Consider the following 26,236-nt stretch of genomic DNA (forward strand, 5'->3'; position numbering starts at 1 on the left):
TATTTAATTACGTATACAAAGTTACTGATGATTTGAAGGAAAAGTATAGGTTTACATGAAAAAGATCATTCTGGTGCTTAAATGACGATCTAAGGAAAACGTATAAGAAAAAGTATATGTATGTTTATCATTAAATATCTTTACAGTTTTAAAGTTAAAAGTTTAATTTAACAGTTATAGTATATGATTATAAAATTTTACTGTTGTAATTGATGACAAAAGTTTTATGTAGAAATTTTTAAATTTATATTTATTCTAAAAAAAAAATTTGAAGTTATAGTATTAAATATTGTTTTACGAAATTTTAAAAAGCTCATGTTGGCCACACACTAATAATAATCTTATTTACTTACTGAGCGTCGTCTCACTCCAATCATATTTTTATTTCAGATAACTCTGAAGAGCATGTCAAAAATCAGGTTTAGCAAGTATGCGGGTGGGGATAGAAAAATAAAGATTATTTAGAAATATTAGTATGATGCCAAATATTTATGCTTGTGTAATTTTTCTTCTTTTGAAATAAATGATTGTAATATGGATAATTAGCGCTCTAGTTTAATAATAATTGAGTTTATTTACTTTCGCTGTAAATCAATAATAAAAAGTTAATATCCCAGACCCCTCGAGGTTGGGGTGTTACACATACTATCTAAGATATGTGGTTGTACTCTGATCTGAAAATAGCAACGGTACCGTGCTCTGCTAACTGAGTTTATCTGAAGTAATTCATCAGGAATCTGATACTGTATATATTATTACTATAATTACCCTACTGTTTTCATCATGTTTCCAAAATAACCATAACACTATAAATCTGATCTGTAAATACTGTAATATCTGAATAAAATAACTATATGTTTGACTGTAATATCTGACTAAATAATCTGTAAAGTCTGAGTGTTATGGTTTTGGAAAACATAGCATTCTGTAATTACTGTAAAATATCTGTAATACTTGTCTGATAAATATATGTCTGGTAAATATCTGTCTATATATGTATGTACTGTAAATCATGATGTTCTAGAAAAACTACATAAATTTTGTATCAGACAAATATCCACTCAGGCCACACAAATAATAAAACTCATATTCTAGAAAAACTGAATAATAAACTTATATATATATTTCCTCGTAAATTTGCTAAAATTCCTAGCATAGCATATCTCTCTCACCTAACTAGTTAGGAGGCTCGCCTCCAACTTAATCCTCACGCCCACGGCGTACTATTCCCCAAAATCCTGAAATAATACACATATGCATATTTCCAATAAATCAATTATTTCTCCCCGAGCCTACATACTCGTAAATTTCTGAAATATAATCTACCTGGACTTCTAAAAGTACTTACTAAGGTTCCCAATCCATATCTGCAGGGTCCTGAAACACCCTATTCTTGAAAATATAATACTCAAATTTTATTCCACAAAACACTAGTATATTCCCATATAACTTAAAATCTAAACTCAAATAAGCCTGACACAAATGAAAATACCCATTTATTCAACTTACCCAAATTCTGAGATGGTGCTCAAGTTGGCCTGACCAACAATCTACTCTAGCAAACTGGAAGAGACTCTTCTCAGGAGTAGCGTGGCGGCTTCTGATCGTCGAACAAGCGAAAAATGAAGCCGGAATCGTAGAGAGATGGGGAGAGGGTTGGTTTTAAAGAGAGAGAAGGGTTTCTGCACAAATTTTCGCTAAAAAATACGGTTTATGCATATTTATAAACCTAGATTCGTCGACGAGACACATCACCTCGTCGACGAGTTCAAGAAGGGAGTGCATCGCCGAACACAAATCCCTTGCCGACGAACTTTGGGCTCCGCTAAACCCCTATCAGTATCTTTTCGTCGACGAGACACGTGTCCACGTCAACAATCCCAAGAAGCCTGTTCGTCGACGAGACCCTACTGACCCTCTAAAAATTCTCCTTTACTTCCTCCTTTCTTTTATTATTTAATTACCACAATTCTATGGATCTCTACAAATTAAGTTTGGTTTTTTTGTATGTACTTGTGTACTTGTTTCGATTAATTTATGAATTTTCTTGGTACTACTAGCTAGCTAGGAAGCATATATTTGAAGGAAACATAATTTAGCATAGACAAGGGGATGAGATGACATTTAATATGGCCATAGAAACTCCAAAACCAAAAAGAGTAGCAAAACATAACAGGAAAAATGCAAACAAAGTTAGCATGCTTCAGATTGTAATAACAATTGGCTTGAACTTCTTCCTAGGATAGTTATTTTAAGCATGCTTTGAAGAATTTGACTTCTCATTTGCTTTTGCTAATTCCCAATGAATAGTTACCAACCATATTTGTGGGCAAATAGGCAAATCTTCAAGCACACGGTAGCCACAAAATAGGCGTTTAACTGAGCTATCATGGAGAAACACCATGCTATGGAGATGAAGAATCTTTAGACTTGAAAAACAAACTTCTACAGAAATGTTGATTCAGCCACATTCAAGGTGAATTTTAGAACCCCTAATATTACAAGCAAGAGCTCAACTCTTCTAATCAAGCAAAAGCTTGAATCTTCTAAGTAAGAAGGCTTGTAATAACAAATAAAGTTAGTTTTGTAAATACTCGGAAAATAATAATAATAATAATAATAATAATAATAATAATAATAATAATAATAATAATAATAAAGGGAATCTAATTTGGTACAAGACCAAACCATCGACGATTTGGTAGAGCTCAGAAAAACCGTCGACGATTTTGAGTTACCAGGGGCTGATAAAGGTAAATTGGTAAAAATCAATTTGGTTAAAAGTCAAACTATTGACGGTTTTAGGGAAACCGTCGATGGTTTTATCCGAGCCAGCATACCTAGAAGTAAACATAAGCTCATATTTTTTTGACAAAAATTTCCCTCTCTCCTCTCTCTCTAGGGCTGCGAAATGCTCTCTCTCTCTCTCTCTCTCTCTCTCTCTCTCTCTCTCTCTCTCTCTCTCTCTCTTCATTTTCTCCCCAAATTACAGCCAAAATTGAAGAGTAAACATTGTTTTTTGGGTCCTACCTTCAATTCTCAACATATTAACCGGAGTGGATTCGTGGTTTGAGCATCCTAGGCCCCACTCTAGGGATAAGGTAAGGGGAATAAATTATGTTAGCTTATTTTTGTAATTTAATCGATTAAAACTAAGATTCTGAGTACAGAAATGTCATATATGACTTTATAAATAATTTAGGCATATGGAACTAGATTATTATTTATGTATGTGGGAAGAACTCGGTGAGTGGGGAAATCATCTCATTTTTCTGAAAAAAAAATGTATATTTTGAGTTTAAGTAAAATTGTGGAGACGATCATACCCTTGTTTTCAACAAATATATTTTTCCCAGACAATTCATTAGATTATGATATAAACATTTAAAATGTGTGGCTTGAGAATAAATGGTCATGTTTACTGTAATGTGACTTTATGTTGAGATATGATTTTATGCAGACAAGTGAAATGATACTGAGTTATGATTATGTGCAAAGTTGAGAATATATATATATTGAGATGTAATTATGTACAGAAATGTGATTGTTATACCAAGTTATGATAATGACAATTTGATACCGAGTTATGGATTTGATAGTTTGGTACGATTACGTTAATGATTAGAAATTATGGAAATACTGATGTTATTAAAGTACTAAAGAAAATGGGGGATGGTGAAACAAAATGCCCCGATAATTATAGAGAAAGGAAAAGTGGGACGGCGAAATGAAACGTCCCGATAATTATAAAGAAAGGCAAAATGGGACGACAAAATGAAACGCCCTGATCCTCGAGACTTTTGTCCTAGGGCTTGCTGATTTGGGGGATGGTGATACGAAATGCCTCTCGGTGAGTGCTTGTTATGAATGGCTAGATTGGAGAACAGCGGCATGAGAAGCCTCAATTTCAGTGAGTACTAATTATGTATGGATTATGTGAAGTGTAAATTTATATGAATGGGGCTTTTGAGCCGAATAATGAACTGAAATGATATATATGTGTTATGCAATTATATAGGTGTGAATACAGTTTATAAATGTTATTTCATTTAAAGTTAATTAAGAAATGTATAATGTTACATGATAACTCATTTGTCACACACTGATAATAATTTATTTCATCTTACTAAGAGGTGTCTCACCCCAATAAATAATTTTACTTTTCAGGATCATCAAGAAAGTCAGCCTAGGAGCTCAGGGTCGGGGTGTGGACATTACAAATAGGGTAAGTGCTTATATGGATCAGCATATATAAGGGTTTTTGGAAATTTTGGGTTATAATTCTATCTGAGAAAATGGTATAGAAATGGTTGTGAGATAGTACTCTGGTATGTATAGTTTTGGAAAGGTCTATTTTGCTTCCACAGGCACTGGATGAATACAGATGTAATATTTCAAATATAATGAATATATGTTTTATGATTATTATAAAAAAAAACAGAAAAATTGGGGACATAATAGTATGGTATCAGAGATGTCATGTGTTGACGTTAATATTATGTTTATTATTGTTATTATGTTGTGAGAATTTTTTAGGCGCTACAAGTTTACTTTTGCTTATAACAATAGCTATTTCATATAAACTTCTTCCTAGGATAGTTATTACAAACATACCTTGAAGAATTTGACTTCTCATTCGCTTTTGCTAATTCCCAATGAATAGTTACCAACCATATCTTTGAGCAAATAGGCAAATCTTCAAGCACATGGCAGCCACAAAATAGGCATTTAACCAAGTTATCATCAAGAAACATCATACTCCGAAGATGAAGAATCTTTAGACTTGAAAAACAAACACATGCAGGAATATTGAGTCAACCCCACTAAGGGTGAATTTTAGTCTCAGCTCTTCTAGTTGGGTAAGGCTTGAATCTTCTAAACAAGAAGGCTCGTAAGAACAACTAAATTTGACTTAGTTTAGCTAAGAACAGCAACCATTTCATATCAACTTCTTCCCAAGATAGTTATTACGAACATGTTTTAAAGAATTTGACTTCTCATTAGCTTTTGTAAATTTCCAAAGAATCATCACCAATCATTTTTTGCATGGTGTGCTTTGCGTGGGGACTGCAACTAAAGTTAGCTTATTTTAGGTTACCAATCATATCCTTCCCATTAGCCTAAGTGTGCATACTAGGGCTACAAGGCTTCATACGCGGCCTGAAAGGACTAGTTATGTCCTCCATTGATTTTGTGTCGCTTACAATATGAAGGATTCATACAAGTTAAAACTATGGATGGTGAATGAATGTGTGTGTGTGTGTGTGTGTGTGTGTGTGTTGTGGTAGAGTTTTCTAATATATGAGGGATGAGAATATAAAATAGTACTGTCGACTTCCTATTTTCCATATTTACCTGTGGGGTGAGGGTGTGCTCCAACTTTGAAAGGACTATGCTAAGCCTACTTGAATTGTTTAAGTATATCCATGTATAGATGATGCATTTGACTGTTTATCAACGAATTATCACACTGAGAAAGGTTATGTTAAATTTGCATGCAAAGGTTCATGTTTATCCGTGCAAATTGAAAACCAACTTCTACATGCACACGTCTTTCATGAAAGTTGCATAAACATGCACAAAAAATATCATGCAAAATATAAACTAACTTTGGAAAATTAGTTAGTTGAGATGGACCTTTGCATGTAAAAGATGACCGCTTTTATTTATTATATATTATTATATGTAATTTGAAATACTTTGAATGTAAATCAAAGTATTTTAAGAAACTGAGAAATCGAGGGGACGGGGTGAAATTTTTTAGCATACCAATTTTTAAAAAGTCAATGAAGAGTTACATAAAATTTGCATGCAAAGGGTCTTACAATTATCCATACAAATTTAAACCAGCTTTTAAAAAGTTGAGTTGAAGGAAAAACCAACTTTTGGCTGCGTAAGATTGCATGTGAGATCATGCAAAAGAATAACAGACTTTTCAAAAGTCGGTTAGTTGAAAAATAAACCTATTTTTCAAATGTCGATAAGGCCTACGTAAATTTTGCATGAATTGGATCTTTAGCTATAGAAAATTTTGGATAGTCGACTTGGTCTTTATAAACCAACTTTTTAAAAGCCATTAAGTGTACATAAATTTTTCATGGGGATCATGAAAAGTTATGCATTCTACAGAAACTGACTTTCATATACTCAGTTTTGTCTTTAGGAACCGCCTTTCCAAAACATCGATGAGCCTACATAAATCCTACACAATTTTGCATGGGAGTCACGTGAAGGCATGCATTCTAAAGAAATCGACTTTTGGATAGCCAATTTTATTTTTTATGAACGGACCTTTTCCAAAAGTCGGTACATAAGTTTATGTAAACTTTGCATGAAATGCATCCTAACAAAAACCGACTTTTGGAAAGCCATCTTCATAAACCAACTATAAAAAAGACGGTGATGTTCCACATTCCCACAAACCATCCTTTATGTGGAAACTAACTTATGGAAAGTTATTAATTGTGCCACGAATGCATATTATATGTTTGAGTTGATTTAAATGTTAATTGGGCATTTTATGGCGAGATTTAAATCCAGTCTTTATAAGCCTTTCTCTAAATAGGGACATTGGACATTGGATTCATGGAAATTTTATGTAAAAAACGAGTAGATGAATCACAAATGATTTTGTTGAGGTGACGGACAATGAAGGAGGATTTGAGTGAGAAATCAAACAACGAAATTGGAGTCCTGAAAGATGCGTTTGCCAATGTGAACAACATTTATCCTACTGGATATATTATAGTGAGAATACGTGCGTGGCTGAATGCTGAACCAGGGAAAATTGGCAATAATTATTAAGGAAAAATGTACGCGTAACAAGACCAAGCTAGTTTTGGGGGAAGGGGGGATGGGCGGCCCTCCATGTTTGTTTGGGAGGAAGCAACAATATCATCATCATTCATCACCTGCCAATCTTGCATAGCAATTATAGAAATCTTGGTGTGTGTGTGTGTGTGTGTCTATATATATATATATATAGAGAGAGAGAGAGAGAGAGAGAGAGAGAGAGAGAGAAGGGTAGGTAGTGATGACGAGATGAGAGAGGGGAGGGGAGGGGAGGGCATTAGCAGTCAACGTAGGAAAGGGGAAATGGATGAGTGATGCGGAATGGGGGAGGGAGGGAGTTGACCGGGCGTCTTGTGGGTGAGCTACCGGCCAGTCTCTCACACGCTCAACCGCGTTGAATTCTTTAATAAAGTCATGCACCTTTGATGCCCCCCACACCCTCTCGTGCATCCTCCCCTCCCTTCAAAATTTATTTGCAAATATATATATAGTCATTCCAGCCCATTAATAATATTTCATATACATACATATATATATATATATATATATATGTGTGTGTGTGTGTTTTTGTATATATTATACACGTAACTTCACTACTCTATCATCATCATCTCGTCTCTTAATTAAGCAAGCTAGCTAAAAGTGGAACAGATACAATTGCTTAAGCTGGATCAATTAGCCACAGCTTTTTTTCATATATATATATATATATATATATACATATGATCCAAGATTCAGAGTATCTGTCAGTCGGGCAGTCGGCCAGTGATCACTCCATTAATGATTAATCTTCTTCTTTTAGTTTAGCACCGAGCTTGGTCAGTCTACTATATTCTTTCTCTCAAATCAACAAATTTCCTATAACAAATAAATTAATAAATATTCCTACGTACGTAAGGAGGTGAAGGAGGGAAAGGAAGGGTGGGGGGGCAGGGATGGGTCGGATACCGTGTTGCGAGAAGGACAGTGTGAAGAGGGGCCAGTGGACCCCTGAAGAAGACAACAAGCTCTCCTCCTACATCGCCCAACACGGCACCCGAAACTGGCGCCTCATCCCCAAAAATGCTGGTAACCCTCCCCCCAACCCCATTATTTCCCCTACTTCTAATTCCATATACGACTATGCTACACCTTTTTCCCCTTTCTTATATATATACATGTATGCATCTAATCTTTATTTTTGTTTTCCAAAAAGAAAAGGTCTACAGAGGTGTGGCAAGAGTTGCAGGCTGCGGTGGACCAACTACCTTCGTCCTGACCTAAAGCACGGCCAATTCTCAGAGTCTGAGGAGCAAACCATTGTCAAGCTTCATTCCGTCGTCGGCAACAGGTACATAACCCCCCCCCCCCCCCTCCTTTTCAAGCTTCATTTCCTCCTGCTTTATTTTATTAATATTAATTTGCAGCACACATGCATGCATGCCCTCTTAAATTTAAATGCCTGTACGTTTTATACCAACACCGCCTCTTTTAACTAATTGTTCCCCTAGCCAAGCTTTGCATTCCCAAATTATTCAATTCCTCATTCATCAAATCAATCGATCCTACGATGCAGATGGTCCCTAATAGCAGCTCAGCTTCCTGGCCGCACAGACAATGATGTCAAAAACCACTGGAACACCAAGCTCAAGAAGAAGCTCTCTGGCATGGGAATTGATCCAGTAACACATAAGCCCTTCTCCCACCTCATGGCAGAAATCGCCACCACTCTGGCTCCCCCTCAGGTGGCTCACCTCGCTGAAGCAGCCCTTGGCTGCTTCAAAGATGAAATGCTCCACCTCCTCACCAAGAAGCGCATAGACTTTCAGCTCCAACAGTCAAGTACTGATGCCGCCGGAACCTCCACAGCCACCTACATTCCCAGTAAACATGACGAAAAAGATGAGGATACTATTGAAAAGATCAAGCTGGGGTTATCCAGAGCAATACAAGACCCTCCTCCCCTCCTGCCCTTGACCAAACATAACTGGGATTCTAATGGGGGTGCATCTTCAAATTTTGTCTCTGCTTTTCCTGCATCTGCATCTGGGTTTCAGTATGATCATGCATACCTTGCTAATGAAGGAGAGGGATCTCCCTGGAGCCAGAGCATCTGTACGGGAAGCACATGCACCGGAGGGGACCATCAAGAACGGTTGCTTGAAAAGCTTGAGGATGACAATGAAGGGTCTGAGGGTGGAAAAACAATCAGAAATGGATCAAATATGTTCAGTTCAGACTGTGTTTTGTGGGATCTACCTTCTGATGATCTGATGAATCCTATGGTTTGAAGGGCTCATGCAGATTGCTTTTTGCTAAAAAGTAAGGAACTGGAAGTCAGATTGAGAGGGAAAGAACTCCTTATTTATAGAAAATAATGAAACATCTAAAGTACATGCGGCAAGCATGATACAAATGTAAATAACACTCATTTCTATGAGGACTTTAGTAATATTACCAAGACATAACCTCAAGTAATTATTTCCCACTGATGTGTTCCTATTATGTTCTCTTACAATGGTTGTGATATGGATCAAGCAAAATACGATGAGGAAGATGACGTATCAGCCAGAACCTGCAATAATTAATGGCAGAATAATTAAAACTAATCATCAAGTTTACAAATACAAGCTACAGGCTACTAGAAAAGATTAATTAATCTTGGTTTGAAGCTACCTCAAGTTGCTCTTCAGTAAATGTATCTTTCTGAACATTCCAAGTGTCTGCATGCGTACGACGGAACTCTGCAACAGCCTTTGTAACTGTAGATTTCACAGGAGACGGCTCACCCACAAAACGAGCCAGCAATGTAACGTGCTCAGGCAACCAACTAGAACAAAATGATGAAAACTTTTTAATCATTGAATATAAACAATACCATTCAACAGAAAAATTGGAAGTTAATACTTCTAAAAATTTGCAGCTTCATCCAGCACACAGCTTTTTGAAGGCAAAGTTGTAAAAAGTTCAAAAAAAATGTTCAATCGCTACAGTTCTATTTAACCACCACCACCACCACCACCCATGCCTCGCTTGCTAATAGAATTTGGGCCCAGCCAAAATCAAATGGTCCTTAATCAATGAAGATCAAGCTTTCAGTAGAAGTAATATCTCAATAGAAACAAAAACTCAACTGCACTGATTGGGGTCTACAGATGGGAACCAATTTTTATCACTGAGACAAGAATGAGATGAACTTTAAATACAATCAAAATTATTTTTTTAACACAATATGGTTCTTAAAAAAATTAAGAAATTAAAAAATCATAGAACTTTGTGACACCTACGTATTTGCCATTTGTGTGTGTATCGCCCACAACAAATGGCACATTGAAAATATTGGATATCCACTAAAAAAGTAAAAATGGTGATCTGGTGAATTAAACATGCAGTAACTTGTCCACTAAATGCATTGGAATCAGCTACCGGACCCACACCCACCTTGAATATTGTTGTAAAAAAAAAAATTTAAAGAACTTTTATTGAAGCCTAGTATCTCTTATTTCAAATCCATTTTTTTTCAATAATTATTATTACTTAAAATGTTAATTTAATAAAAGTAGAATGGTGGGCCAGATAGCTATTGGCATGCCCATAGTCTGAGCCAAACAGAGCCCAAGCTACTGCTTCCTGTAAGTAGGAACTGATATTATTGTCTGACCCAGTGCCTTGGATGCATAAGTGTCATCATCTGTGTGATCAAGATTCTTGCATTATAAACCTGGAATTTAACAAAAGGCACATTTCAGATGAAGGACCATACCTAGGCATATCATAAGGAACTGACAATACAGAGGCAACCAATGCAAGTACAGCACCGTGCATAGAAGCTATGGACTGACCAGAATTCAGATTTCTGCATTTGTAATTTCCAATTAGATCAGAATATGAAGTCATTGATCTGGTATCCAAACACGTAGGCAAATAATTCAATGAGTACGAAAGACACTCACAAATATGGCCAATTAGAATTACTGATGAGTCAAATTGTACGGAGATTTGTGTGTATGCATACATCAATGATTCAATGATCAATGTCATGTAAGAATGGAATTGAGAGTTCATAATCTCGTAGTTAAATGCAGCTATATTACAATAATTTCACACAAATCATGAATTGCACGTAAGAGTTTTCTCACTAGATGATTGCATGTGACATAAAACAAATGATGTTAAAATGATCAATTAAATGTATGCAATTATCACCAACTAATAGCATTGGCTCAAGTGGACATTTATGTGTGGTTGAGAAACAAGGATCTGCACAGTTGATCTGCAATTTTTCTTCATTGATTTAATTAAAAAACAAGTTTCATTCAAAAAATGAATTCCATGGATGACAAAGGGTAAGAAAATGAATTTTTTGGAGACTAATAGAAAATGACTTTGATGCTGGAGAATCAAGAATGAATTGCATTGGGTTCATTCATGAACCAGGAGGTGGATCCTTCAGTGAACTCTAAATGGCAGAGCAACTCTCTCTTGATTAAGTCTAGTCTTTCCCAAAAATAGCAAAAAATATCACTATAGGGGGAAAAATGGTGTTCCTAGTTGGAGTTGGAGAATCCCTGAGTTTATATCTTCAAAATTTCTCCTGAGCAAAGAAAAGCTTTTCTAGTGCTAGGAAATTGGAAAATGACTATTTAGTGGAAAGCACAGCATTGCTTTAAAACTGTCTCCTTAAAATGATCTTGCTGGAAATAATCACGATGATGATTTGATTAAGACGAAATTAACTGAAGTGGTTGTTCAGCGTTCCTCTGCATACAGTGTGCATAAATTTCATACTTCTTAACCTTAATTTTTTTTTTAAGCAAAGAACTTCATTATAAAACAAAGAACTATATTTCAACCTTAAAAATTAAAATACAGGAAACATTTTTCTTTGAAAAAAGAAATGCATAAAAACCTTTGTAAATTTTATTTTCCACTGGAACAAACGAAGCCCCAGCCCCCCCACAACAAATTAGAACATAGTTGTTAAAATGCATATTATCAGATATTCAAGCAGATTGAGGCATAAACAGAAACAACAAATGAATGGATGAATGTAAGCATGCACTCACATACAGAGATGAAATTTCTGCCCACGTACAAAAATGTAAAAAAAACAAACACCTAAAGGACCATGGACATGGAAAATAACCTCTGTTTTCTCTTTTTTGGAATAGTTTGTGCCTTGTTGTAAGCTCTATCACGGAAATCTCTTGCTAAATCTTCATCCCCACCCTTCAGTAGTCCTGCTAGAACTGCTGCAGCATGCTCTCTTACCTGAACCAGCAATAAAGTATCCAATTATACAAGACAAAGGATGGTATATCTAATCCAAGGATTCCAATCTGTGATTAAGCACCATTATCAAGACTTTTTGACTCAGGGCTTTTACTCATGATTTATTCATTTTCGGATGACACGTGATTGAGGATTTCTCTGTAAGAGATTTAATCTTAGAAAACACAATTACACTAAGAGATCAAGAATTAAGCACTCAATGCCATTAATGAAGAGTGAATGAATATCTATAAACCTTATCCACTCTATGACGAATAGAATAAAACATAGAATTAGAAGCATAAAAAATATTGAAACTGAAATGGAAATAAGAGATAAAAACTGGATAAGAAAATATGCTCTTAAAATTTATAAATATTATTAACAAATTGGTTTATACAAACCAGAATCAGATAAGGATGGGAAAAAAAAACCAAGTCATCAATGCTGTCCCTAAATTTCAACAATACGAGGTTCACTCTCCTGAGTTGTCATCTTAGCTTGAGTACCTCTGTCCACACTGAGATTTAATCATAATGTAATGCTTATTATTAATTTTTTTAGTATTCTGATTATGTTAGGAAAACAATTAATAAAATGCTTGAACAGATTTTGTAGTTCATCCAAAAATAGAACTTAGTGATTGACTCCCTCTGAGATAACACACACTTCTTGATGTAGAACGAGAAGCGGCTATTTGGATGGATCATTTTTACCCAATTAGGAGTACTGTGTCAAAGAATAGGGTGATGGTTTATTGGGTCCGAAACCTAAATGTGCTTAATTATTTAGTTGTTTGAGTATGTGTGTAGTTTGCTTGTATTAGGATTATATACATTGGGGGCTTGTTTGTAGTAATTGTGTATTCTAGGGATATGTTTGTAATTTAATGTAGTTTTAGGGGTATGTGTGTAATTTCATATGTTTAGAGGCTTTCTTATAAATAGTGTGTGAAAGCCATAGTTATTGATGAATGTGAATTGAACTGAAACTTAATTTTCCCTTGGTATCTCCTCTCTCCTCCCTTCCCCTTCCTTCCTCTCTTCTAATTTCTCCGTGGCTGCAGAACCATGATGCTGCCCCTGCATCATTTGGTATCGGAGCCCAATCATGATCTCCATTCTTCCATTTCATCCACCCATTCTCCCTCACTCTTCTCCTTTTCTCTTCCACTTCTTCCTTCTCTTCTTCTTTCTTCTCTGTTTTTGATCTCCTGTTCTGTCCATCCCTACTGCCCAGCAGCAGTCTGTCCTCTTCTTCTTGTCTGTTTCTCTTCTCCTTCCTTTCTTCTTCTTTTAATTCTCTCCCATAATTCTCAACTCTCTGATTTCTAAATTCTGTCTCTCCTCTACTTGCAGCAGTCTCTGTCCAGCAATTAATCTCTCTGTTTCTTCCATCTTCTTCCTCTTTTCTTCTTCATCATCATCTTCCAATCTCTCCATTAATCTCTTCTTCTCTGTTTCTTTGTTACTCTCTCGTCTCATATTTTCCTTTCTGAAATTTCAGTTAAAAAAAAAAAATCAAAAGCAGTTCTGCACTTTCAGAACTTTTCAGAAAATTCCAGTCGTGTCCCCATTTCTTCAAACGCAACTTTCCAGCCACCATCCTGCAACACCATCCATACCACCAAAAACAGAACCCCCTGAAACCATTCCCCTCAAAATTTTATCACCAACCGACCAGCTGTGAAGAAGCCCCACGCGCCACCTGAAGTTCTTCAGCCGCCACCCCCTTCAAAATCCACCATTGCTGGAGTTTTTCTTGGTGCATCATTACCACCATTTGACTCACCACCCTTTGATCTACCACTCAACAGAAAATCATTGCTGGAAAAGTTGCCACCAGCTACTCGCACGCCCCACACGGCAGCAACTGCAAGTGGGATTCTGCCAGACTTCCCTCCTGCCAGAATCATGAGAAATTGGCTCCCAGCCACAAGAAATTAGTGCTTTCTCATGATATTTGGATTTGCAGCATGATATTTTGGTTCCAAACTTGAACTTGTGTAAGCAAGAGCAATAATTTGGCACAAAAAACCTAGAAATTGTCGCTGCCAGCATCAAAAGTCAGGTTTTATTGCTGCTATTCATGAGTTTTTCTAGTGAATTTGTTTCGTTTTTGCGTGATACTCAAGATTCAAGGTGACTTGAAGATTGTTCTTAAATAATTGAAAGTGGAGTTCGTGATTTGCTTCATATAAGTGCATCATGGTGACCAATGTTGAATTTTCTGCAAAGGTGGAGTTATTATCCGGCAGGGTACAAAATATGGAAAATGCTTTGGAGACTATTACTGGTGCTTTGAATAGGCTAACAACCAAAGTTGCAGCCTTAGGTAAAAGGCCCAGGGAATTGCCTACCAATCAAGAAGGTGGAATAGCTGCTGTCCCTCATGCTTTTGAGTTGTGTGAAGGCTGGAATAATCATTTGAGTGAGGGAATTAAACTAGAAGTCTCAGATTTTAATGGTGATGGTTTTCCTAATGAATTTGATGATTGGGTGTATTCTTTGGAGTACTATTTTCGATGGCATGACATGAATGAGGCTAGAAAGTTGCAGTTTGTTGAATCAAAATTGAAACGAACTGCTCGAATTTGGTGGATTAAACAAAGGCAAATCATTAGAAGAAGGAGATTTTGGTGAGATTGCAACGTGGGATGAGATGAAGCGAGCCATGCAGGAGCAATTTGAGCCTCCCAATTATCAGCAGCGTGTTCATCTCCAGCTCTTTGATTTGAAGCAAGAAGAAAAGACAGTGATGGAGTACACTAGAAGATTCTATCATTTGGCTACTAGTCGATATAGAATGGAAAGAGGATGTTATGATAGCTTTGTACAGAAAGGGTTGAAGCCAGCTGTTGCCTCCAAACTTGCTGCATGTTGTCTCATCACAGTTGGGGATGGAGCACAGGTTGCAACTCAAATCGAGGACATGCAACGCAATCCTCCTAAGCTACATCAGCCCTTCAATTTGAGAAGAATACTAATGTAGTTGTACGAGAGAAGACAATTGAGCAATTGGGTAAAGGTGTTCAGGCTAATACCTCGAAGACTTTTGAGCATTCTGGAACAACTTCTAAGAGCCAACCATCACTCAAATGCTTTAAATGTCAAGGTTTTGGACATCAAGCTGCACAATAACTAACCAATTTATGGCTGTTGCAGAAAAGGAAGAAGAAGATGATGATGATGACACTCAACTATTTCAAGCTGAAACAGAAATTCCAAGTGACTTAGATGATGATGGCAATTTGAGAGCTTGTTTAGTGCCTCGACATATGCTCTCTTCCCACAAGGTTAAAGAGACAGAAGATTGGAGGCGGACGAACATCTTTCAAACTCAATTGATATGCCAAAACAGCTTTGTACTTTGGTTATTGATCCTAGTAGTTGCACAAATGTAGTTTCTAAAGAAGTTGAGAAGAAGTTAAATTTGGAAGTTGTGCTTGGGTGAAAAAAACCAACTTGAAGGTTCATGATCGTTGCTTACTTACCTTCAATATTGGTTCCATTATGGAGACAGTGCAATGTGATATCCTTCCCCTCAAAATGTGTCACATTCTTTTGGGCCGCCCATGGTTATTTGATAGGAATGTGAAGCATGATGGATTTTAGAATTCTTATTCTCTCTCCATTGACAAAAAGAAGTATAAATTGACGTCATCACGAATTCTTCCACTCACCAAGTTGAAGCGTACTGCCAGTTCCTTTCTTACGAAGCGCGATGACTCCTATTCATGGTGATGGACTCCTTGTAAGAACCCAGAAAATAGAAAATGGATTCCTGCAGATTTCGTCAACAAAGCCAGATTTCGTCGACGAAGGCAATAGACTTTTCGTCAACGAAATTCAGAGGTTCGTCGATGAAGAGAAGCCAAGAGGTCTGGAAAAGTTTAAATATCAGACTTCGTCGACGAGGCTACCGACATCCGCGACAAAATCCTTGACTTTTCGTCGACGAAGGTACTTTTCGTCGACAAAGGTACTTTTCGTCGACGAAAACCGGGCAGGTCAAAGGGGGTATAAAAGGAAAATTTCTTTTCTTATTCATTAAGTTTCCTTACTCTCTCTCTCTCTCTAGATTTCTTGGCCGGTCGTTAATAGAATCGGAAATCTGAGGTTACCACGAGGATCGTGGAGGGATTCTCTACAACTTCTGTGGATCGGGATCTCGATTTGAGCGTTTTCGGGTTTCGGGCCAAAATCGAGGTAAGGCTCAGTTTTCGTTTCTGATTCGACATATGTGTAGTAGTATGGATTATAAGCATGTTTAGTATTGTGGTTTGTAGATTTCGGAGTCTCGGTACGTAGTTTTGAGGGCCGTAGAGTTTGTGATTTGGTTACGGGTTGAGGTAAGGGGATTCTGTTTATATCAGTTTATTTTCAAAATCAAGATCGGAGAGCCTGTAGACTACGATCGTATGTATGTTTTGACTACTTATTTGGGAAAATCTATCGGGTAAAAACACGGGATTTTCGGATTATAGTTTTCGGAAAAATTGGGGATTTCGGGTATCATCTCTTATTTGATTGGAAAACCGTTTATGTTGTTTAAACTGTATTATTGAGGTGACCGTAATCCATATTTACATAAACTGTATACTTGAAATTGTAAACGATATGATTTGCCGTAAACCAAATAAGTGTGGTACGTGTGTATGTATGTAAATGTTCCAGGTATTTGTGAAAAACAATTATGTGGCGGCTTATTACCGTACGCTGAAATGTATAGGGACGTGAGTTCCAAAGTGATTCCAGGTTTTGTGAAATGGCTAGGGGCGGCTAACTACCGTACGCTGTGCCCTGTAACGGCTAACTATCGTGGGCAAGAATGGCCGGCTCTATATCCGGGGTGCGAAATATCACCAGTATGATTCGGTTGGTCACTGAATGTAGCAACGGACCACAGTGGGCCTAGGTTGATGCAGCGTAGTTTGCACATGGTAACGTAATCGGGGTTAGACCAGGTGACCTTGTGTAGTTGCATATGTAGCAATGGATTCACTATTGGGCCTGAGTCGGAAACCTACGTAGTTTAATGTGTTGGAACGTAACCGTTGTGAGACTAGGTGACTTGTGCAGTTGTGAGTAGTGTGACGACACTGACCATATGTATGTATGTATGTATGTATTTGAGTATCGTATGAACTGGAATGGATTTTGTGGAAATACTGGAACTGTATGGAATTGTATGGGAATGTATGGAACTTGTTTTGAAACTGTACGTATGTATTTCAAACTATATCGTATGTATGTGTTATGAAGTATGAAAATGACACTGATATGCCACACGCTGATATAACCTGTTTTCTCCCTTACTGAGAGGTGTCTCACCCCAAATATATACAAATGTTTTTTTTAGGTCCTTCGGGTAACCGAAACTAGCATCCTAGCATCCGGAAGCAGGGGGTGTGTTTAGCTACTGTTAGTACCTGATAGGTACGAATTTTGTACCGGGTTGTCCTGATGGATTTTGTAGACACCCGTGATATGTATATTATTTGTAGATATGTTTAACCTTGTATGGTATAGACTCTAGTATGCTACAGTTTGATGTAAAGAAATACCGTATTCCGCTGCGTATATTGATGAGTATGGACATGTTTTGTATGTATGTATATAGGGCATCCATTACCCCACGGGGTCGGACCCTCTTGTATATGGTATCATGGATGGTTTATATTGATACAGAGACAGGTTAGGTTACTTAATTCACCCCTGAGTCCCATTTCAGGGTTCGGGGCGTGACATTGGTACTTTTCCCAACTCGTTGGAGTCAAGTTCTTTGCAGAAGGACGGAATTGATGTAGGACGAGAAGCGGCTATTTGGATGGATCATTTTGACCCAATTAGGAGGCCTATGTCAAAGAATAGGGTGAATGGTTTATTGGGTCCAAAACCTAAATGTGCTTGGTTATTTAGTTGTTAAAAGTGTGTGTGGGTAGTTTGCTTGTATTAGGATTATATATGTTGGGGGCTTGTTTGCTGTAATTGTGTATTCTAGGGATTTATTTGTATGTAATGTAGTTTTAGGGGTATGTGTTTAATTTCATATGTTTAGAGGCTTCCTTATAAATAGTGTGTGAAAGCCATGATGTAGGTAGTTATTGATAAATGTGAATTGAATTGAACGTGAATTTTCCCTTGGTATCTCTCCTCCCTTCCCCTTCCTCTCTTCTAATTTCTCCATGGCTGCAGAACCTTGATGCTGCCCCTGCATCACTACTACAAACACATTTCAGGTGCCATGCAATATGCATGTTTAGTGTAAGCTAAGTGTCATGGAGCAGCAAAAATCCAAAGCCATAAGAATCACCTTTGCCTTAATCTAGCCTTATATGTGATGGAGTGACGCTCATACAGCAACAAGACTACAGTGAGGAAATTAAACTAACGGTTACACATTATGATCCTTGCATAAGTAAACCTGCCACTAAACCACCCATAAGCTGGAATTAAGAGAAGTGACGTCATACACCACTTGAAATACACCTCAAGGATGTCAAGAGCCCAACCCCAAGCACTCCTCAAATGCTCACTTAGTGGTCCAAAGACGCCGGATGTGGTAGGATGCTCACCTTGTGTTTCCAAATTCACATTATCACTTAAAAGTATCATCCATGGGTCAAAATATCACTCAGCACTGGCCTTAGAATGCCACATGGTTAACTATCTGGATCCACCACAGCGAGGGAATTAAACTAATAGTTACTCTCATCCCCACATTATGATCCTCGTGTAAATAAACCAGCCACGAACCACACATAAGCTGGAGCTAAGAGAAGTGATGTCATACACTACTCGAGACACACCTCAAGGATGTCAAGAGCCCAACCCTGAGCACTCCTTAGGGTGCTCAGTTAGTGGCCCAAAACACCATATGTGGTAGGATGCTCACCTTATGCTTCCAAATTAACATCCTCCTGCCACATTATCACTTACACATAAGTAACCATCCATGGATCAAAGTATCAAACGTCACTTGCCTGAGAATGCCACATGGTTAACTCTCTAGATCCACCACAGCGTCATAATGACACTCATAGTGTGTCCCATGACATCTCCATGATTGAATCCATGTCACTGTAGTTCCCATTAGAATCCATCCTATATGGTTACCATGCCCTTCCAAGGTCCCTATCCATCTTACATGCATCACACAAGAACCTACAACCAATGGCATCTTCCCCCACTCCATCTTATCAATGTTCTCATTGATTAAAACCTGGTGCACAAAGCTCCAGAGTATGCGGGGTTTGGGCAAAGGGCAGACCACGGTGGGTCTATAGTAAACAGTCTTACGTTACATTTTTGCAAGAGGTTGTTTCCACATGTCGAACCCATGACCTCCAAGTCATATAGTGACAACTTTTACTGTTGTGCCTATCCTCCCTTCCTCATTGATTAAAAACACCTTGGAACAATAATTATTTCCTTTAAAAACAACATTATGATCTCCAATTCCTCAATGAAGTCGCAAATCCAATAGTACCATAAGTTATGATGATAAAAAACACTCATCCAACACTTCCCTATCTCACCAATCCTTGATATGGATCCACATTGTTCCTCAGAAACTCAAAATACCCACACAAGCTAAGGCAAACTCCTTCCCAAAGTCAACATAAAACTCTGAGAACAACAAAGATACACTAGATATAACCCAAGTTAACTCCATTCCAAATGCCATTCAAGTGTTAGCTCTTTTGCCAACTCGAGACTCCCACAAAAATAAATTCACTTCGAGGTTAATCCCAATTCTTCCCCAAAGGACTCTCATATTATAAAGGCTTATCTATTATCTTACCACGCTTTTGCCTCTGGTGAGAAGACTTCCACAATAGGTACCACATCCAATCTTATTCCTACGTTCAATCCCAAAACTGAATTCACATCTCCAAATTCCACAATGCATACCTAGTACTATTACAAATCACAATTTAAGATTCGATCATTCATCCCACATATCCACCATCATGATTGCGAAACGTTCCACTTTCAAAACCTTTGCTCAAATTCAACACTTAAATCTTAAGGCTCATTGTTAAAAGCCCGTCACAAACCAAGTTTGTTCAGGGCATTATGCTTGCTTGTGACCGATTTTCTCGTGTGCATGGGATGGATTACCATCATGTAAACACTAGCATAGGTTTATTGCTTGAAGGGTACTTCTATCCTAGTGAAAAAATGGGAGTATGACTCTTTGGACACTTTGATGTTTCCTAGTGTCAAAGCTAGATTAGCAAAGAAAGCTCTTTAGAAGAGCGTGAGTGTTCATCAATCTTGTAAAACTCACTAGTCATTGTAATAATGTTTAGCCTACTTGCCTCCCTCACTAGACACACATTGTTAACGGAGGTATGGCTTAATCAATTACATTGCTTTGACGTTTACCGCTTGCTTGCCATTATTTTCATGAATTGCTTACTACTTCCACTTACATTTCATTCAACTACCATGAATGTGTTTTGTTGGTAAACGGTAAACTTTGGTTAACTAGTTAAGTAAGAGTGTTTTAGCTAGTGTTGCATAGCCATTTATAAGGGTGTGAAACACTTGGCCCGTGACACTCGCCTTGAAACTAGCATTCAGCACCGAATTAGAGTCCACTTGATCTCTAACATTCAAACTTCAAACCCAATTAGTCGGGGTTGCATTTCTGATTACTTGCCCCTCTAGCTTCACCAATTTCAAACTCAAGCTTTCCTAACAACTCAAAAAGATCCGCACTCTAGCCAAGTTGCACCTGGAGTTATTTACACAAAAATACAAAAGGCCCTTTTAGCCAACTCTGCTCCAATGCCCTAGGCAATCAAACCCCTAATGCCCTCTAGCAAGGGTAAACATAAGGCCCATTGGTAATCGGTACACAAATGCTCAACCATCAATTCCACAAGTTACAATCTCCAACTGCATTTCCACTGAAATTCAAATTATAGGACCTTTTAGGTGCCAACAAAGTCCTCCAAGCAAACAATTCCCGGTTCCCTTCAAGTCCACATCCAACTAGTTTTCATCACCATTGCAAACAACACAAAGCCACATTCATGTGGCTCACAAATTAGCTGGACATGAGATTTCACTAGTCTTTTTCCCAAAGATTCAAGAATCTCACCTCTCTCTATGGAATACAAATTTTCTAAGTCTAGTGAAAGACATTTTAGGCAAAACTCCCACAATTGTCTATTTCCATTGATCTAAGAATATCACCTCTACCTACGAACAAGAACATTACAAACATTTCATGGATCCCCATCTATATTCTAATGCCAATAAAAATAAGAGAAATCATATAATGTGGCCTCAATACCCACCTCAAAGGCACCAAGTATTCTTAATCATCTCAATCCCCACAAAACATCCCCTATCCCCCACATCAAAGTTATAAGGTAATCTCAAGCATCCTAAATTCCTTATAACAGAATATTGAAGGTCCACCTCAACCAAACCACACAATGTATGCCACCATTGATGGGGAGAGAGTGTCTATGATACCCCGTGGAAGAAAGGCTTAAAAAGGATTTGATGTTACTACTCATATCAACAAGTTGCACCTTTCTTTTCGAGAGTCTTCCCATAATAACTCCACATTTAAGGGTGCTTGGGTTGAAGTATTCTTGGGATGGGTGACCTTCTAGGAAGTTTTCTCAAGAAGTGTGTGAGTGAGGATAAAACACACTGAAAAGGACAAGTGCTGGTCTGTGGGACCAGTCATTAGTCCGATAAGGCCCGCCCCCCCTGTTGTCTGGTCCAGGTGGAGGAGGAGAGACGCAGTGCTCCCTGACAGACCTAGGTTAGGGTGTTACAGTGTCCAACAGAAACAAAGGGTGGATTGACCCTTCCTCACTTAATGCCACATCTTGAGTTTCAACTAAAGAGTTGAAGCCAACAATATCAATCAATTCAACTCTCCATGACAGACCCATTTTGATACCAACAACCCTAAGGCGAAAAAAATCCAAGGTCACAAGAATCATCTTTGCATTAATCTACCTTATAAATGACAGAGTCCTACCTTTGCAGTAACAAGATCACATCAAGTCTAGTCCAATCATACTCATCTCATTCATAGAAAAGCTCAAGGATCCAATTGGTCAAGTATAGTGGCATCATCTGACTCCATTTGAGATGGTCACCAAGGATCTATGACTTGAACGGTAAGGGAGTTAAACTCACATCCCAAAAGCATTGAGTATTACTCTCATCCCCACAACACAATCCTTATATTAGTCAACATGCCAACTCGTAAAACAGAGCTACAGGAAGTGACACCATTCACTACTCAAGATACACATACAAAGGATTAATATCCCTCAATAGTCGAATTGGGTATAAAACGACACCGTCTAAGAGCATACTCAATGACCAACAAGGGTGCATGCCTCAACCTCTAGGTTGAAAATGGCGTGCAACCTTCTTCTCCAATAGGTCATCAATGGAGATTCTGATCTCACACAGAAGGCCAAGACACCCCTTGAGGATTTCAAAAGCCTATCCCCAAGCATTCCTCAGGGTGCTCACTTACTGCTCAAAAGGACACTGGAGATAGTAGGATGCTCTCATGTTGTTCCCCCTAAATTAACATCTTTCCATCACATTCTTGCATACACATGAGTAACCATCCATGGGTCAAAGTTTCATATATCATTTGCCAAGAATGCCACATCGTTAACTGCCTAGATCCACCACAACATCATAATAACACTCACAGTATGTTTCATGACATCTCCATAATCAAATCCATGTTTACTGTAGTTCCTTCCAAGATCCATCCAACATGATCACCATGTCCTTCCAAAGCTGCATGTGTCATGGACACAAGAACGGAGGTCCATGACACTAATCCTTAAATCAAAATTTTAATTTAATCATTTTCTAATGTTGCCACATCATGTTGATAGGTTTTGTCACAAGAAAAAATTATGCTAGGCAATCACAAATGGAAATGCTGAAACCAGTCAGAGACTGTATAGTATACTGATACAAATACAATTTATGCTCAACAAAGTCAGAAAATAAAAATAAAAAATAAAAAATAAAAGGTTCTTGCAAACAGCTTGCGAAACAAGACATTGCAATGCCTTGTGCAGCTATTTTACCAAGTCCAAAAAATTTGACTATTGAGATGGTTACATCATTCCACATTAGAGTTAATTATATGCTCAAGCCAGAAACTTGCCTCCACTTGATTGTCCACAAGTAGATTCTCAACAGTTTTCCAGATCTGTTGCTTCTCCATGGATGAGAGGATGAAAGTGTGCCTGTCATTAAAAGAAATTAAAATTTCAAAATATTGATCCTTTTCAAGGTTCATCTATTAGTCTGTCTGCATTGTGGGGAATATATTCTCAAATTACATGCTAGAATTATATTGATACAATAACTCTTATTGGAGAAATAGCATCTATAACAGTTGCATAAAAACACCCATATCAATATGAGAAATTACCTATACATAAAAGTTCGCAAATATGTCAGAGTTGCTGATCTAGTTCGCCAGTTAGAATCAATCGCTGAAGAAAGAATGATAGAAACAGCTCTCTGGAGATGTGGTTCCCAGAAAACCCTCCATTTAAGCAATTCAAAAGCCGCCTTGGCCAACAGTGACAAATCTTTATTTGATGTTTCCTTCAAAGAAGCAATAATTTCTTATAGATACAACAGTGATGCCCAAGGTAAGCAACCGCATAATGCAAAAAGATCAACAATTGAAAATAAAGAGCCACAAACATTCCAATGAATTCTTTCTACACCAATTTTCTCCAAAGAATTAAAAATGAAGTATGGAAAAAAAATGTTTTAGGCAGTGAAATGAAGCCATAAAAACCAGAAATAAGAAAATGTCATAGAAATAGGTTCTTTGCATATTGATGAAAGTGACATAGACACACACGAAAAGCATTAAAAACAAGTAAATTTCTGAATAAACTAGTACCTGCAAGGAAATTACAGGATAAAGAAGACCCACAATTACATCCAGCAAATAAGAAGATCTTCCAGACTTCAAAGTTGAGATGATGAAGTGGAATAACTACACAAATTGAACATAAGCAAATAAACAGGTAGACAAATAAAAGGCCATAAAATTTAAAAGTAGGTTCAACTTTTAAAAATTCCTAAAACCAGATACCGTTTCCATCCATTTAACATCATCCCGTGAATCACCAACAGAAGACCCATTTTCAGGATTTATATCTGTTTGTGTCTCCAGATTGTCAGATTGACTCGTATTCTGGATATTCGAAACCAGTTCAGATGCGTGTTCCATTAGAAACTGGTCCCAACTTTCCCCTTTAGATAAGCCATCCACATTACTGTTTTCCACTTCAAGTAAATGATTATGAGCAAAGGATGTGTGAAGTCGAATGTTTGAGCATAATACAGAAAGAGTTACACCAATAGCTTCCCTTACCTGTTCCACAGAAGAATACAGAATAAAATATAACCAGAAGATAATTTATCTTGACATCATTACATAAAATTATTTATTGAAAAAAAAAACATTAGCTATAAAACATTAATACAAGTAAAAATAGCACACCCAATAGGCCGTGTCAATACAAGACTTCGGAAGCTTGAGCTTTGTACCCACTTTTGAAAAGTGGTGTTATAACCTACAATTATTTAATAAAATATGCTCCTTTAATCCTTTAAACAATCAAAAGCCTTGGTGGTATGCAGGTCTTAAATAAAATAATCTCTCACCCATTTGTAAACAGTATCTTTTCCTGAATGATTTCATCTTAGTTAACAGAAAACAGCAATATACTGGCAAACCATGAATTGGAGCATTATCACATTATAATGCTAGTGAATCAGGTAGACTAGCTTCCACATTCAATTACGACAACAGGGGCAGATTTTCAAGGGTCAAGGATATTCCTCAATGAAAATTCTGTCATGGAATGTTAGAAGTCTAAGGGGTTTGGGATGAGAAGGATTGTTAGGGATTTGGTTAATAGAATTAGCTTTGAAATTTTGTTTGTGCAGGAAACTAAATTAGAGGAGATTGATATGCAGCTTTTTAGGAGCATTTGAGACTCGAGGGTCAGGCAGTTGGTGGTTTTTCCTTTTTCCTTCTTTAGGGGCTGGTTTGGGGTTTGGGGGTTGGGGGGGGGGAGGGGATGGTTGGTTAATCATTAGCTCGGGATACTAGAATCTGTCTTCTAAAGGACTGTATTAACCCTTTTCAATGTCAGTCTTGCTAGAGATTAAGGGTGTAGGGGATTGGTGGCTTACTTCTGTGTATGATCACACCTGTTCTTCTCAGCGTAATAGTTTTTTTTTAGGACCATCTCTCACGAAAGAATCAAACAGCTTAGCCTGAGGGAATAAGATCTTTCCACAACTATAGAGAAGAAGTCAGGGCTTTTAACCATCCATTGTGCATGTCTTCATAAAAGGAGGAAGCAAGCAAGAGGAGTATGACAAGATTCAATTCTTCTATTTGGGAGTGTGGCTGTCCCGTATAGATAGATTCCTCTTTATAAATGATTGGGAAGTTATCCAAGAACATTGTACAACAGGTGTTGGTCATGCCCACCTCCAATCCAAATCCGATCCTTCTGGATCCCAATCCTGTCCAGTGGAGCCGCACTCCCCTTTAGGTTTGAAAATATGTGGCTGACACACACTTCCTTTCAGGACAAAATTCAGGATTGCTGGAAAGAGTATCATGTTCTAGGGTGAGGGGAGGTTTTAAGATGAAGAAGTTGAAGCTTGTTTAAGGTATGCTTAAGGTTTGGAACAAGAGGAGTTTGGGAAAATTAGGGAGCAATAAAATAGCATCTTGAATGATTTGGCAGGGTTGGACAGATTGGAGGAGTGTGGTTTTTTAAGAGAGGAAGATAGGGCGAAGAGAGTTCAGCTTTGTAATGAGTTGGAATAGCTTTCCTTAAGAGAAGAAGGGAGTTGGCATAAAAAATCTAGCGCTCTTTGGGCTAAGGGGATTGCAACTGTAGATTGTCTCATAGGGTAGCTAAATGGGAGGAGAAGGAAGAGTTTGATTACAGAGTTGGGAGTTAGATTAAGGAAGGGTGGTGAGGGATCAGATGCAGATTGGGAAACCCATTGTAATGGAGGATTGCAGGGAGGGTGGTGAGGCCAGAACATAATTTAAGCATAAAGATCTGACATCAGATAAAAAACAGTAATTAGGGTAAGTAAAAATAATAATAAACCTCAACATCTAAATA

General features: G+C 37.6%; 2 protein-coding genes across 2 annotated transcripts in view; one reads left to right on the top strand and one right to left on the bottom strand.

The window, feature by feature from the left end:
* Positions 1–7,305: 7,305 nt before the first annotated feature.
* LOC131168291 (transcription factor MYB80) lies at positions 7,306–9,259 on the top strand. The gene is made up of 3 exons (XM_058127619.1): positions 7,306–7,860; positions 7,993–8,122; positions 8,348–9,259. The coding sequence occupies exons 1-3, from the start codon at positions 7,728–7,730 to the stop codon at positions 9,060–9,062; spliced, it is 978 nt and encodes a 325-aa protein (XP_057983602.1). The 5' UTR covers positions 7,306–7,727; the 3' UTR covers positions 9,063–9,259.
* Positions 9,114–26,236, bottom strand: part of LOC131168283 (proteasome activator subunit 4) — a 32,756-nt gene continuing 15,633 nt past the window's right edge. The window contains exons 28-35 of the mRNA XM_058127607.1: positions 24,172–24,453; positions 23,977–24,072; positions 23,491–23,669; positions 23,221–23,302; positions 11,918–12,042; positions 10,535–10,627; positions 9,448–9,601; positions 9,114–9,346 (exon numbers count right to left, since the gene is read on the bottom strand). Coding sequence (XP_057983590.1) covers positions 9,305–9,346; positions 9,448–9,601; positions 10,535–10,627; positions 11,918–12,042; positions 23,221–23,302; positions 23,491–23,669; positions 23,977–24,072; positions 24,172–24,453 — 1,053 coding nt within the window. The 3' untranslated portion in view covers positions 9,114–9,304. The remainder of the gene's footprint in view (positions 9,347–9,447; positions 9,602–10,534; positions 10,628–11,917; positions 12,043–23,220; positions 23,303–23,490; positions 23,670–23,976; positions 24,073–24,171; positions 24,454–26,236) is intronic.

This window comes from Malania oleifera, chromosome 1 (assembly GCF_029873635.1).
Source record: "Malania oleifera isolate guangnan ecotype guangnan chromosome 1, ASM2987363v1, whole genome shotgun sequence".
Lineage (NCBI taxonomy): Eukaryota > Viridiplantae > Streptophyta > Magnoliopsida > Santalales > Ximeniaceae > Malania > Malania oleifera.